Genomic DNA, 15,777 nt, shown 5'->3' on the forward strand with positions numbered 1-15,777 from the left:
CTCCCCCCTCTATCCCTCCTCCCTCCAGAAGGGCATTTCTGGAAGTCTCCAGTTGGTCCCAGACCTGGGCAGCTGCTCTCTCTAAGTCTGCCAGCCCCTCAGCTGTCACTCTGCTCCCAAAATAGCAGTGGTTGGGGGGAGGGAGAGGAGGTTGTTTATCTGGGATGGAGGGGGACAAGGGGTATTATAGCTGTGCCTAGGGAGGGGGTCTCCCTCCTTTCTGGATCTTTCTCTCATTCTTTGTGGTATGAGTGCCTGAGTCCAGGACGGCCCCTGAACAGGATGTTGGGGCAGAGGTTAGTCAGCGCTCCCACATGGTAGTGACTGTCCAGTCTGAGGAGGGGGAGGGCCCTGAGTATCAATGACAGACTCCAGGGGCACCTGCCCCTGTGGCCAAATATGGTCTGGAGCCACTGACAGGGGCGATAAAGCCTCTTCGGTGGGGGAGGGGGGCAGACTAAGGCTTGGCGTCCGGGACTTCACAAGGGAGCTCAACGGAGCAGCGTCACAGAAGGACAGACCAGGAGCACTGTCCTCCAAGAAAGTGAGCCCACCTGGAGGGTTCCTCAGACTGGGGAGGGAGAAGGGGGACCAAGAAGAACTTTCAAGGCTTGCAGTGAGAAATTCAGGCCTTTGGTGCTGTGGCTTCACCTGTCCAGCTGGGAGGGACAGAGAGGGAGGCACAGGGGCCCTAAGACTCCCTCAACCATGCTATTCTCCAAGCAAATACTATAAAGTCCTTCTGGGTGGTGGATTTGGGGGTGATGGGGGTGGGTTCTTTCCAGGCAGAATCCCCGTCTTCCATCCTGGTCAGCGGAGACCCTGGAGCCTCACACCTCAGGCCAGGAGTCCAGTCCTGGGTCTGGAGTGAGGGGCTGGCCAGACGGAGCTGCTCCTGTCCTGACAGATGGCAGAGGCAGAAGCGGTGCAGCTGAAGGAGGAAGGGAACCGGCATTTCCAGCTCCAGGACTACAAGGCCGCCACAAAGAGCTACAGCCAGGCCCTGAAGCTGACCAAGGATAAGGCTCTGCTGGCCACGCTCTATCGGAACCGGGCAGCCTGTGGCCTGAAAACGGTCTGGAGCGGGCAGGGCGGGAGGCTGAGGGCCAGGGCTGGGAGGCCGGGGTGCGGAAGCAGCCCCCCAGCCTCATGGGCATTGTCCATTGTTGCAGCCCTCTCTCCTGGACCCCTCAGGTTGGAGAAGGGCGCCTCCCACTGCTTTCCTGGACCCACTGCCTGACCCACTCCTCCAGGAACCAGAAATTCCTCCCGTTAGGAGTCAGCTTAATGGGCACTGGCATCGTGCCGGGGGTTTTTAAATGTTATTTCGAGGCATCTTACTAACAGCCCAGTTACTGCTGTTTCGTGCCCATACCGCAGATAACAAATTCAGGGCTCAGAGGGCTCCATAGCTTGCCAAGATCTCCCAGGTAATTAGCAGCAGAGCCTGGATTCAAACCCAGGATTGCCTAATGCCACAGCTCATCCCCTCCTCCGTGCCCAGCAAGGGGCCCCCCCTTGGGCCCCTGACCGCTGGCAGCTCCCCAGCAAACCCTCCCTGGCTCTCTCCACGTTGTTCCTACCTTAACCCCAGATCCTTCTTCCCTCTTTCTCAGGAGAGCTATGTTCAGGCAGCCTCAGATGCCTCAAGAGGTGAGCGCCCCTCCCCCAACATCCCTGTTTTGTCTAAGAGCCTCTTTGTCAATTGAAGGAATTACAGATTGTGTAAACGCCATCCTAGGCATTGTAGGCAGGGCTTCAGATGTCCAGAGAGGCCATCCCTAGATTTTTGCATTTTTGCAACTCGCATTATTTATTAAATCATAGGTCGAGGGAGATTCTTTTGTTAAAAGATATTTCCAAAAATCCTTATGTCGTGGTGAAGATACACCCTTCTCTGTTGTAAATTAGGGTATGCTCCTCCTGTGGCTCCCAGGACCAGAGCATGAGCCCAGTCCACTCTGTGGGATTGGGGTCCCTGAGGGGAGGAGGGAGGCAATAGCTCGTTCCACAGGGACTAGGGAGAAATGAACATTCAAGTCAACAACAACAACAAAAACCTTTAAACTTAACTTTAACTTCAATTTCGACCTAAACGTCAGTCAATGCTGGCTCAAGTGCATCATAAAATGGGAAGACCTCTTGGCTGCAGGTGTTGGGTTCTGTTCTGGTTACTACTCTTTTAGGAGAAAGAGAGATAGTCTGAAGTGAGTTTAGAAGGGAGGAAACCAGCTGGAGTGGGGCCTGGAAATACACCCTGTGAAGAGAGGTTGAGGGAAGTGGCAATATTTATCTTGGGGAAGGCAATTCCCAGGTGGGATGGAGAGCTGCCTTTGTCACAAGGAGGAAGGATTGGATTTCATCTCAGGGGTTCCAGGGCTGAACTTAGGACAAAAGGGCAAACTTACAGGGAGATATATTTCAGGCAGGAAGAGGGAAGGGCTTTCTTGATGGAGTTGCTTGGCTGCCTTGAGAAGGAAGGAGCTCCCCACTCCTGGAGGTAGGCAAGTACTCGTTGGATGAACGCTTGGCTGGGATCATGACATAGCAGAGACTGAAGCATCAGGCGCTAGAGGAGATGACACTTAAGCTGCCTTCCGACCTTGAGGCTATGATTCTTACTGCCTCCTTGACAAAGGGGAGCCTTGGGCCAGAGAGTCCACATGGGTGGACAATCTCCCCTGAAGACACAGAGTCCCTGGAATTGGGGACAGTGACAGCGAAGGGAGGACGGTGGTCTGAAGCCTAGGCCCCTGAGGCCCCGTCTCCCTCATTAGCTATTGACATCAACTCCTCGGACATCAAGGCTCTGTATCGGCGATGCCAGGCGCTGGAGCACCTGGGGAAGCTGGACCAGGCCTTCAAGGATGTGCAGCGCTGTGCCACCCTCGAGCCACGGAACCAAAACTTCCAGGAGACGCTGAGAAGGCTCAATACCAGCATCCAAGAGAAGGTGAGCTGGACCGCTCCCCACAGCCTTGGCCTGCCGCCCCCCACTCCTAGTAGGGACAAGTTAGGGAAGCAGGACATCAGGGGAGGCCTAACCCTCCCTCCCCGCTCTTGGATGGAGTGAACACATGACACAGGCAGTTGTCAGAGAATAGCCAAACAGACTCGCCCATCCACCCACCTTTGAATGATCAGAGATGCTTGTTCAAGGGCACAAGCCAGCCAGGACTAGAACATGGGTCTCTTAAATTTCAGATGGAGCCTTTTAAAAAAATTGTAACTTAGTATGTATATAACATACTCTTCCTCTCTTTCTAGGAGGACAAAGGCAGTATTGAGTAGAGGGTATTGCTGGATGATAGAGAGTCAGGAGCCAGTAGGAACAGGAAATCTATTCTGGGAAAATGGAGTGGGGTGGGGAGAACTTGGATCAGAGGTGAGGAATCCTGCATCCTAGTCCTGGCTTAGGTATCAATTTTCTCAGGGATCCCTTGGGCTGTCAGTTCCCCCTCAGTAAGAGCAGGAGGGTAACTGATCACTAAGCTCCTTGCTCCGAGACTCAGTAGCTCCTATGTGCCTGGGGCAGCCCCACGGTGGGATCACAGCGCACTGTCCAGAGTGCAGACTCGGGGGCTGTGTAAACAAACCGAGGAAGGACCCGAGATGAGGTGGCAAATGAGAACCCCCTAGGAGGAAAGGAGCCTGGGATGGAAAGAGGCAGGACTGTGAACCAGCAGAACAAAGCAGCAGGAGGTAGAGAAGGAGCTGGCAAATGCGGGGGCGATGATCAATTAGGTCACTTTATGGTAGATTCAGAGTACGGGAGCCGGGGCTGGGGGTGTGAGGGATGACACATTCAAGCGTAACAGTTTTAATCTGTGTGAAGAGATGCTTCCAAACTGCTTCAGGTTTCTGATCCTAGACACCTACTTCTGTTTTAGCCCATGTGTAAGTATATCATAGCTAATTATTAACTAGATTGTAAAATTGGGGTGATGATCTGTAGCCTTCCAAGACTTGTGACGACCAAATGGGATAGCAAACTTAACTGGACTGTCAGCCTAGTGGGGCAAGGACTTGATTTTGTTCCCCATTCTACCCCCAGCTTCTGCAACGGTGTCTGGCACGTAATAGTTGTTCAGCAAATGTGTTCAGTGAACAAGTGACAATGTAGGGGTTCAGAGGAGATACCTTGATACTTACTGAGCCGCCTGGAATGTGGACCCCTGCCTGTCTTCTTCTCCACTCCTTCTTCTCTCCTCAGCTCCGTGCGCAGTTCTCCACGGACTCCAGGGTACAGAAGATGTTCGAAATCCTCCTGGACGAAAACAGTGAAGCTGACAAGCTGGAGAAGGCGAGTGCTGGGCAACCGGCCGGCCAGCAGAGGGCGCACGCGGGACACCCACCCCCCAGAACTGTACTTCCGCAGCAGGCCCCGCCCCTATCTCTGGACAGTGACTGCCTGACTGCTTGCGGGAGTGGGCAGGAAGGTGACCCGTTGGGGAAAGTGAACAAAAATAGGCCAAAAGTTAAGCACTTTGGAAAATTCCCTAATCCTGGCTATAAAGGCCAGGACTAGAGTCAGACCAATGAGGAGAGAGTTATGTGGCAGGGTTGGAGTCTTTATTTAAATTTTTGATATTTTGTTCATCTTGGATTTTTTTTTTTTTTGCATTGCATTGATTTTGACATTTTAAAATATTGCATTAGATATTATTTATCTTGATTGTTGAGGTCTTTGGTGTCCTTGTAAATTTTGCACCCAAAATTTGCCATACCATAGTTTCTTGCCATACCATAGTTTCCACCCTAAGAACTTTAAAAATGGCACGTTAAAATAATGTTCTATTCCATTCTAAAAGATTGCCAAAATTCGTCCTGAAATATGAAAGTATTTGCTCATGATACCATCCTCTTAGCCAAATTTGTTGCCTTTATTTAAAAAAAATTTTTTTAATGTTCCCTTCTGGTCTTTCTTCAGAGGAAAAAAATGAACATCTGAATGTTTTATATTTATAAGAATTGGACAGACATTGCCTGGGGAAATTTTGTCCGTTTTATGGTCAATAGGTCCATATAGTAAGCAAATACCTTTTATAACAAACTGTTGTGAGGACTTAATGAGTTGTTATTGATAAATGCACCTGGACAAGTATAAAGCCCTTGACTGGTAGAGTGATGATGGTTCTGGTGATGCTGGCCTGGGAGTCTCAGCTGCCTCCTCCCCAACACCCCACTCCTCCTCTGTTTGCTCACCCTCTCCTTCTCCTGCCTCAGGAGTTCTTCCCCAACCCCAGCTTCTCAGGTTCTGCTGAGGCCTCCTCTCCTGATCTAGGGCCATTTAAGGTATATGTATCCTCAAGGCTTTAGGGAGGGAAGACATTGGGGAACTTTCAGCTCAACTGCCTAATTTTGGAATCTGGGATCCAGAGAGGTGCCATGGGTTGCCCAAGTTCACACAGCTGGCACATAGCAGAATCAGTACTCACACCTAGAACTTTCAAGACCCTTCTCCTGCTCTCTCTGCCCACCACCTTCCACCTTCCTGAGAACCCCTGTAACTTCAGATTGCCCTGAACAGGTAAACAAACCCCAAATGCCAAAACCATATTCCGGAGAAAATTTCAAAGGAAAAAATTCTCCATGAAAAAACACTTCACTCCTGTTAAAAGATAAACCGAGGCATATTAATAATTTTGAGTTTATTCAGGCAAAATTGATTTGAATGAGGTAGCCCCGAAACAGGAAGTGGTTAGGAGCTCTCCACCCACAGGAGCTGGGGGAAAGACTTACAGAAAAGAGGTGGAAACAAAGCAACCAAATTATTTGATTGGCTATAGCTTAAGCAGTTACATTACTTGGGAAAGCCTAGTTAGCTGTGATTGGTTGTTCTTATGTTTTGATTTCTTTTTTTTTAATTTTTAAATTTTTAAAAAAGATTTTATTTACTTATTGAGAGAGAATGAGCAGGGGGAGAGGGAGAAGCAGGCTCCCCACTGAGCAGGGAGCTGGACATGGGGCTTGATCCCAGGACGCTTGAGTCATGACCTGAGCAGAAGACAGACGCTTAACCAACTGAGCCACCCAGGCGCTTTTAAGTTTTGACTTCTTGATCGTGAGACATTATAGGCTTAGGTTTGGGTTTGCTTACATTAGCCGCTAGGACATTAAAGCCACTCAGTCTAAAGACCTCCTTGTTTAATTCATTTAACCCTTCAATACCTTTTTTTAGTCCTTATCCATAAGCGTATGTACACAGTTTTGTTTTAATGTAAGTGCAATCTACTATTTGGGTTCTGGAACCTACTATTTGGATTCTGCTTACCAGTGGGTTGTTTTTTTTTTTTTTCCCCAAGTTGCTGCGTAATCTTTTTATTTATGACTTCGGTGGCTGCACTGTATTTCATCAGGTTGGTCCTTATGCAAGTTACATCGCTTCTTCTTTTTTTTTTTTTTTAAGATTTTATTTATTTATTCGACAGAGATAGAGACAGCCAGCGAGAGAGGGAACACAAGCAGGGGGAATGGGAGAGGAAGAAGCAGGCTCGTAGCGGAGAAGCCTGATGTGGGGCTCGATCCCATAATGCCAGGATCACGCCCTGAGCCGAAGGCCGACGCTCAACCGCTGTGCCACCCAGGCGCCCCATCGTTTCTTCTTTTGGATCGTGCTCTTGGGCTACATCTCCAGGAGTAGGATTACAGGGAAAGAATCCAGTATAAAGGTGTTTTGAAAATCCAGTCCTGGAGCCTGGGTGGCTGGGTTGGTTGAGCATCTGCCTTCAGCTCCGGTCATGATCTTGGGGTCCTGGAATTGAGCCCCACAGTCATTGGGCTCCCTGCTCAGCAGGAAGCCTGCTTCTCCCCCTACCCCTCTGCTCCTAATCTCTCTCTCACTCGTGCTGGCTCTCTCTCAAATAAGTAAATAAAATCTTAAAAAAGAAAAGAGAAGAAAATCCAGTCCTTACACCAGCCCTTGCATCGGCCCCTGGCCAAGGCCCTGGCAGCCCCACCTTTTCCATGACCCTCATTTGTCCTTCCTCTTCAGGCTGCCAACAACCTCATCGTCCTAGGGCGTGAAGAAGCAGGGGCCGAGATGATCTTCCAAAACAACGGAGTGGGCCTGCTGCTGCAGCTCGTGGACACCAAGAGGCCTGAGCTGGTGCTGGCTGCCGTGCGGACCCTGTCGGGCATGTGCAGTGGCCACCGAGCTAGGGTGAGGGCCTGGGCGTCGGGCTGCGGGTGCCATGTGGGTGGGGAGCGGGTGGCATAAATAGACCCTGATACAAAGTCTAAGGTGTCCCCCTCCATCCTTGATTGTACAGTCCTGGATCCAACAGAGATTGATCCCCTGCATTTCCCTTTGAGCAGGAAATGCCTTTATGTGAACATAAGCTTATTGAAAGTGGTTTATGAGACAGAGCCGAATGCAAAGGCTATGATGGTTGGCATTTTATCATACTAAATCTTCCAAACCCAGTACGTACTGTATACTTAGAGCACATCGCAGTGCAGACGCACCACATCACACGTGCTCAATGGCCCCAGGTGGCTCCTGTGTGGGACAGCCCAGCTTTAAGCCTCCGGAAATAGGCATGGCTTGTGGGCCCTACAGGGCACTGGCTGCCTGGGCTTACATCCCTCCTGCAGGGGGAGGGTGGGTATGCTCATCCCCTCCTTCCTCACCTGCACGACAGCTGGAAGAGAGGGGCAGACAGCTGACGGTGGGTCTTGCTGGGGCTTTAGGCCACGGTGATTCTCCATGCGGTCCGGATAGACAGAATCTGTGGCCTCATGGCCGTGGAGAACGAGGAGATGTCCCTGGCCGTCTGCAACCTGCTCCAGGCCATCATTGACTCTCTGTCAGGGGAGGACAAACGAGAACATCGGGGGAAAGAGGAAGCCCTGGTTCTAGGTAGGAGACGTCTTCTGTGTTTTTTAAAAGGGTGGGGGCCAGGGAGAGTCAGTTGCCCCCTCTGACGGCTCGTTCCCTGTGTGTGGAGGTGGTCTGGCTTTATTTTTATTTTTATTTTTTTTTAAGATTTTATTTATTTATTCGACAGAGATAGAGACAGCCAGCGAGAGAGGGAACACAAGCAGGGGGAGTGGGAGAGGAAGAAGCAGGCTCATAGTGTAAGAGCCTGATGTGGGGCTCGATCCCATAACGCCAGGATCACGCCCTGAGCCGAAGGCAGACGCTTAACCGCTGCGCCACCCAGGTGCCCCTGGCTTTATTTTTATATTTATTTTCTACTTGTAAAAGTAATAGAGGCACAGCAGCATCATTTCCAATCGCTTAAAAGTGGAGGCAACTCGAGTGTCCACGCAGCGGTGAATGGAGAGATAAAATGTGGTCCAGACACACAATGCAATAGTATTCCGCCTTCAGAAGGAAGGCCATTCTGACACAGGCCGCAACGTGGATGAACCTTGAGGACATTATGCGGAGCGCAATAAGCCAGTGACAAAAAAAATCAGTGCTGCTTGATTCCACTTATATGAGGTATCTAGACTAGTCCAAAGCACGGAGACAGAAAGCAGGTTGGCAGTTGCTGGGGCTAGGAGAGGCGGAAATGAGTGGTTTAGTTTTGGTTTTTACAGGATGGCAAAGTTCTGGAGAACGATGGTGATGATGGCAGCAAACAATGTGAATGTTCTTAATGCCACTGAGCTGGACATTTACAAATGGTTAAAATGAGGGGCGCCTGGGTGGCTCAGCTGGTGAAGCATCTGCTTTTGGCTCAGGTCATGATCTCAGGGTCTTGGGTTGGAGCCCCGCATTGGCTCCCTGCTCAGCGAGGGGTCTGCTTCTCCCTCTGCCTCTGCCTCTACCCCCCCCACCTGCCCCGCTCATGTTCTCTCTCTCTCAAATAAATAATTGAAATCTTTTAATAAATAGTTAAAATGATAAATTTTATCATGTGTATTTTACCACAACTAGAAAAAGGTAACAGAGACTTATTGGAAAAATTTGGAAAAATTTAGAAATTCGTAAAGATGAAAAAAAACCCCACCTGTAATCTCCCCTCCAGATAATTATTATCACTGCCACGTGTGTCTTTCCAGTCTTTTTTCTGTCCGTCCACATAAATATCTATTTAACAAAATTGGAATTCAGCTATGAATAGTTTTTTGTGGTTTTTTTCTTCACTAAGCATTATATGAGTATCGCATATCATTTAAGGTTCTTAAAAAAGATTATTTTTTATTTTAAAATCATTCATTTTACATTTGTTTCATTCCAAATACATGCACATATAGACTCAGGCTTCTTCCGGCACATCCGGGTCCTGGGCATCATTTTAAAAATTCCTGCTCTGCCTGGGAAGGTCACAAAGGCAGGTTCATTCATAAATATTTTCATTACATTCCATTCTATGACTGTATCATAATTCACCAACCAGCTCTATATTATTGGAGATTTAGATCGCTTCTAAAAATAGAAGTGCTTATAAAAATCCACTTCAGTAGCCATTCTTTACATAAAGCCATGCTTGCATTTGTAATCATTTTCTTGGAACAAAATTCCTAAGTAATGGGAGTATGGCTGTGAACACAACTGAAGTTTTCTCTCCACGATACTTTTGGATTCCTTTCTGAGAGGGTGCATGAATTTGTACTCTTCCCGAGTTGTGCAGTAGGGTCCCATCTCCACTCATTCTCCTACCAGATTTGAATACCCTCATTGTAAAAAATATTTTCCTAATCAGTAGGCAAAAATAACCTCGTCTGAATTTTAAAAGATTACTAGTGAGATTGATCATTTTTATTTTTATTAACCCTTTGGATTCCTTCATCTTCAAATGACTTGTCATATGTCATTACCCATTTTTTTTTTCTGTTGGAGTATCAGTGTTTTTCTTATTGATTCATAAGAGCTCTTTGTAGATTAATAATATGAACCTTTGGGCATCCTAGATTCTTTTTTTTTTTTTTTTTTTTAGATTCCATCTATTCATTTGAGACAGAGAGAGAGAGCACATGCACAAGTAGGGGGGAGGGGCAGATGTAGAGGGAGACGCAGACTCCCCATTGAGTGAGGAGCCTGATGTGGGACTCGATTCCAAGACCCTGAGATCATGACCTGAGCCAAAGGCAGATGCTTAACAAATTGAGCCACCCAGGCGCCACCTAGATTCTTGATGTGTTTCTGACTTTCTGTTGTAATGGTCAGCAAGTTGTTCTTTTTCTGTGATAGAACCACTGGAGGGTCCGAGATGCCCTCCCTTGTACAACTGGTGGTGAACTGGAGATGCTGGCCAGGACACTTTGGTTTTTCTCTTTGTGGCCTCTCTAGCTGACAGCTTGGGTGTCCATAGAGCATGATAGCTACATTCTCAATGGATAAGCCCCAATGTGCAAGTGCTTTTAAGCTCCTGGGAGTGCTGTAAGTCCCATGACCAACCCGGGCCCAGAGTGGAACAGCATCCCCAAGAAGACAGACCCTGAAAGGGGTGGTTCCGTTGGTGGCCACAGTATCCTTGGGAAGTAGAGAGCTGTTGGACATCTCTGCTAAAGAATTCTTCTAGATACTCATTTTAAATCCATCTCCTTGTAGCTTCCTTCCCCTTCTGACCCCAATTCTGCCCTCTGGAGCCTCACAGAATGAGTCTGTTCTCTCACCCTCGTGACACACCCTGATCTGGAAACAAACTATCGTGTCCACTGATGACTTTCCTTGTCCCGTTACATAGCCTCATTCCTTCATCCGTCATTTATATGACATTTTTTTGGAGATCTTTCTTTTTTCCACCTGCCTGCCACCCTGCCTGCCTGCCTCCCTCCCTGCCTTTCTGCCTCCCTGCTTCCCTCCCTGCCTGCCTGCCTCCCTGTCTGCCTGCTTCCCTCCCTGCCTCTCTGCCTCCCTGCTTCCCTCCCTGCCTGCCTCCCTGTCTGCCTTTGGCTCCAACCTAGAATGAGAACAAAATTCCCGAAGATGCAGAGAAGTCAGACAGGGCAAAAGCAGGAAAAAACATTTACGTTTTAATCCCCCAGCAGCAGGGAGCATGTGGCATCCCATCTGAGGTTTGAATTCAGGCTCCCAGCACGCAGGGAGTAAGAGGTCTATAAGGAGTGTACATTTCTTTTCTGGAAAACATTTTCTTCAATCAGTTTATTAAAAGCTACATGAAGTGTCCCTGGCTCCCTGCCAGTCATGCCTAGGAATAAGGAACTTTCTAAGAACCAGAGCTGTTCCAGGACAACCTGAGCTGTTGTAGAAGTCAGTGCCCAGGGCAGAGTGGCGGGAGGCCCACTTGGGGGGTATTGTCTAGGGATGTCTCTCCCTTTTTGGGGGTGATATGGCCAATACTATACTCTCCCTGGAAATTCCAACATCCAGGAAACAGTGGAGTCCATATTTCCCGAGTCCTTCTAGAAGCTTCTGCCCTTCCTGGTCCTATAGATCTGAGACTCCCTCCTCTCTCTTTACCCCTGTCCTCTCCTTCCTCAGATAGCAAGAAGGACCTGAAGCAGATCACCAGCCACCTCCTCGACATGCTGGTCAGTAAGAAGGTGTCTGGCCAGGGCAGGGACCAGGCCCTGAACTTGCTCAATAAGAACGTCCCCAGGAAGGACCTCGCCATTCATGACAACTCACGTACCATCTATGTGGTGGATAACGGTGAGGAGATGGGAGGGTCTGGGGCTCCCTCCAGCCTTTCAAGAGGGCACCAGGGTATCTGGCGCTGAGCAGAAAGCAGAGGAGGTGTGGCCCGTGCTTGGGACAAGTCTTCAGTCCCACTGAAAAGCCAGGAAAGGGCATTAGCAGTTAGAAACCACCAGGGGGCTGGGGAGGATACAGATCAAGGCGCAGCCCTGCATTCAGGGCCTGAACACCCCCAGAAAATGTCCACACACACTGGAAAACACCTGGACAGAGTGACCTCACCAAGGCAGGGCAATGCCAAAGACAAGCAGGGCTCCGCCAGCCAGGGGGTAATGTTCCTGAGGTCTCGTCTTTGGCAAAATACCTCACAGGCCTTCTAGAAGGGAGAAAGGGCATCAAGTGTCCTATATATAAAGCACAGTAACAAGGTTTTAGCAGACAGTCCCTAAACTGGTCAGCTCCAGGGTGTTAGCCCTCTCCCAAATCAACTCCAATTGTTTGGGAGTCATACCCATGGCTTTATAATCTCCTGTGATGAACTCCCACAGGTTTGACAGCACCCAAACCATCCCTTGTTCTAAAAGGCTCAGATTGGCTTTCACCCGTTTGAAATATATCTTTTTTTGATACTGCACTTCCTTGTTTGATTTTCACAGGTCTTGGCAAAGTGCAGTGTAACAGATCAGTGCTTAAAAATCTCCTCCCTCAGCACCTCCCCTCCCTCCGCAGTTCTGGTCTTCTCTGTGTATATTTCAAAGGCGGGAGCGCAGACCTCTTTCTCTTTGCACTCGGACCGAGGTCCAACCACACAGTTCATGGGGAGGGCAGGTGGGGAGCAATATTTGCTATCCAAGGCACCAAAATAAAAAGCCCTTGGGTAAAAAATAATGCGTACTCTCGAACCCTGTTACACTAGTAACAGCTGCCTTGTGGAGGGAGTGCATTGTACAGGCTGGTCTGGGAGACCTGCGCTGGGGGCCATCAGAGCATCCAGCCTCGAGTGAGCTTTTGGGTTCAGGGAGGGGCAGTGATGGCTGAGGACGAGGTCCGGAGGGTTCTAGAAGGGGAATGAGATGCTCAAGGCAAGGTTGGGAATGGAAGGGGAGTGTGGGGGCTGGTTGGGGAGGTGGGGGGAGGTGGAGCAGGGGCATTCAGTGTTTGGCTCCCCAACCCCCTCCCAGGACTCCCCAGCCCTGTAGGTGCTTTTGTGTGGGTGTTAAAGTAGGCATGACAGATAATGTACCGCTGAGCACTTTTAAGTCCCTCTGAGCGTCTAGAGTTTCATGCCTCCCAGCATCTACCGTGAGTGTCCCTCCTCCCACTGACCTGTGCCACCTAAGGTTGGACCAACTCCCAGCCACTCCTCAAACCTGGCTCTGAAGTCAGCCTTTCAAGTGTCCCAGAGGCAGCATGACATAACAGTTAATATCACGGGCTTTGAAGTCAGGCATGGCTGGGACAGTGTCCTTGCTGTGTCACTGACCAGCTGTGTGACCTTGGGCAACTTACTCGACTTCTCCATGTCTTGGATTTTCCGCTCTGGAAAACGGGAATAATGATTTTTAACCAGGAGGGTTTTATGAGGATTAAATGAAGGAACGTGTATAAAGCTCTTGGGCACATAGGAAATGCTCAGAATAACTTACAAGTCTTTCTTCATTGGGGCAAAGTACCCCATCTGTGGTGTCACCACTCTGATCTTATCATACCTTCTGTCCTTATCCAGCTTATTGTAATCTTTAGATGACTGTCCCTTATTGCACGGTGAGCTGTTTGAGGAAAGGTTTGCATCATTTATTTCAGTATCACTAAAAGGTGCTAATTCATTCATTCATTCATTCATTCATTCATTCATTTAATAGTTATGTAATGATTGAATTAGCCTAGTGGGTAATAGGAAGTCATTGAAGATTCTTCAATGGAAGAGAGGAGGAGAGATAGTAATAATAAATAGCAAATGTAGCATTTCCTAAATAAATAATAAATGTTCATTGAGTGACTATGACATGTCTGGAAGGGCTCCAGGTGGCCTCCGTACATGATCTCATTGAGTCCTCCAACGCTCTGCGGCAGGTAGTATGGTTCCCATTTTACAGAAATGAGGCCTGGGGAAGAGAGACTATCAGGTAGTATTTGAGAAAGGTTATACATCAACCCACAGAGTGTTAGCACTGCTACAGCCATCTGAGATCAACTCGTCTTAATTTTATAAGTGTGAAAATAGAGGCCCACCCACAGTGGCAGGTGAATTGCTCACCCAGGGGCAGTCAGGTGTAGCAGTCAGGTGCATGCCAGTGCCCTTCACTGTAGGTTAGCCATGTGCTGCCTGAGGGCACGCTGAAGGGAAGCTGGGGTTAAGACAACCGAACAAGACAGTGTGTTGGTGAGGACAGACCCCAGCTGGGATCTGACACTTGCCATCATCGGTCCTGCAGGCCTGAGGAAGATCCTGAAGGTGGTGGGGCAGGTTCCAGAGCTGCCATCCTGCCTGCCTCTGACCGACAACACCCGCATGCTGGCCTCTATCCTCATCAACAAGCTGTACGATGACCTGCGCTGTGACCCAGAGCGCGACCACTTCCGCAAGATCTGTGAGGAGTACATCATGTGAGTCCCATGGGATCACACTCTGTATTAGTTATCGATGGCTGTATAGCAAATCACCCCCAAGTTTAGCAGCTTGAAGTCCTAGTAACCACTCACTATTTCACAATATGACAGCCGTGTGGGAGTGGCCAGGCTGGGTGGATCTGGCTTTGGGGCTCTCATGAACTTACAGTCACAGGTCGGCCTGGGCTGCCATCATCTGAAGGCTTGACTGCAGCTGGAAGATCTGCTTCCAAGATGGCGCACTCATATGGCTGGCATGCTGGTGCGGGTTGTTGACTCAGTTTCTCCCAGTGTGGACCTGTCCACAGGCTGCTTGAGTAGCATTACCGCATGGTAGCTGGGCCTCCCCGGAGTGAGCGAATCAGAGAGAACAAGGCAGAAGTCGCAATGTCTTCTATAACCTAGCTTCAGAAGTCACACACAGTCACTTCCACCACATTCTCTTCGCGAGAAGCAAGCCATTAAGGGTGGTCTACATTTGTTTTTAAGATTTTTTTATTTATTTGACAGAGAGTGAGACAGCCAGCGAGAGAGGGAACACAAGCAGGGGGAGTGGGAGAGGAAGAAGCAGGCTTCCAGTGGTGCAGGGAGCCTGATGCGGGGCTCGATCCCAGGACCCTGGGATCAAGCCCTGAGCTGAAAGCAGACGCTTGACGACTGAGCCGCCCAGGTGCCCCTGGGTGGTCTACACGTAAGAGGGGAGAGTTAGGCTCTACCTTTTGCACAGAGGAGCGTCAAAATAGTTTTGGACTTATTTTAAACCTACCACGAGCTCCTGCTGTTGAAGGAACAAATGTCAGCTTATCCAGGAGGGAGACATGGCTCTGTAGAGACTTTCAGCACTTTGTGGCCTCGCAGAGCCTAGACAGGAGCCTGGGACCCTCACCAGTGGCGTTCTGTCTCCCCACTGCCACTCTACCATCGCTGTGACTCAGATGACTGTGAGTCTCTGTTTTTCTCTGTGTGTCCCCTCCCTTCTCGTCCCACTGCTGCACCATCTTTTAACCCTTTTTTCCAATGATCCTCATGCTTGTAAATTATTCAGACTTCTGGGACCCCACTTGACTCAGTAGTCTGGGCTGTGGCTCAGGAAGTTGCATGTTTAAAAAGTATCCCAGGTGAGTCTTGGGTGGAGGGAGACGCTCTGATTTTTCCTTCTCCCTAGCAGGAGTTGGCAAACTTTTCCTCTGAAGGGCCAGAGTAAATATTCTATGTTTGGCGGGATGTGCAGCCCTCTGCTGCATATTAAAAACAAAAAACAAAAAACCTTTAAACTGTAAAAACTACTCTCAGCCTTCCAAATTTGGCCAAGTAGCCAAAGTTTGCCAGCTCCTGCTTAATCCCGTAGCCCTGACTGTTTCAGGGAAAGCTCCTCAGGGCTTCTCTGGTCTTTCTCTGCCTCAGCTTCAGCTTTTGTAGCTAACTTCGTGAGTCTCTCATGGGGTCCCAAATCGAGTTCCAGGAACCATCACCCAGCCAGGCCTTGGGAGGGCAGAGGTTTTTGGACGAGGGTCCTTCCCAGCCACCTGCGGCAGGCTGCCCCCGCGCAGGCCCGCACCTGCCTGGACCAGCCACTGAGCCTGAGCGGGCGGGGTCACCTCCTGCAGGAGAGG

General features: G+C 49.3%; 1 protein-coding gene across 1 annotated transcript in view; it reads left to right on the forward strand.

Moving 5' to 3' along the window:
- Positions 1-472: 472 nt before the first annotated feature.
- The window catches only part of UNC45B (unc-45 myosin chaperone B), a 31,258-nt gene continuing 15,953 nt past the window's right edge, over positions 473-15,777 (forward strand). Inside the window, exons 1-9 of the mRNA XM_019804187.2 lie at positions 473-544; positions 908-1,075; positions 1,617-1,653; positions 2,778-2,953; positions 4,214-4,303; positions 6,995-7,162; positions 7,693-7,861; positions 11,399-11,569; positions 13,990-14,161. Coding sequence (XP_019659746.1) covers positions 908-1,075; positions 1,617-1,653; positions 2,778-2,953; positions 4,214-4,303; positions 6,995-7,162; positions 7,693-7,861; positions 11,399-11,569; positions 13,990-14,161 — 1,151 coding nt within the window. The 5' untranslated portion in view covers positions 473-544. The remainder of the gene's footprint in view (positions 545-907; positions 1,076-1,616; positions 1,654-2,777; positions 2,954-4,213; positions 4,304-6,994; positions 7,163-7,692; positions 7,862-11,398; positions 11,570-13,989; positions 14,162-15,777) is intronic.

The sequence above is a fragment of the Ailuropoda melanoleuca genome, chromosome 13 (genome assembly GCF_002007445.2).
Source record: "Ailuropoda melanoleuca isolate Jingjing chromosome 13, ASM200744v2, whole genome shotgun sequence".
NCBI lineage: Eukaryota > Metazoa > Chordata > Mammalia > Carnivora > Ursidae > Ailuropoda > Ailuropoda melanoleuca.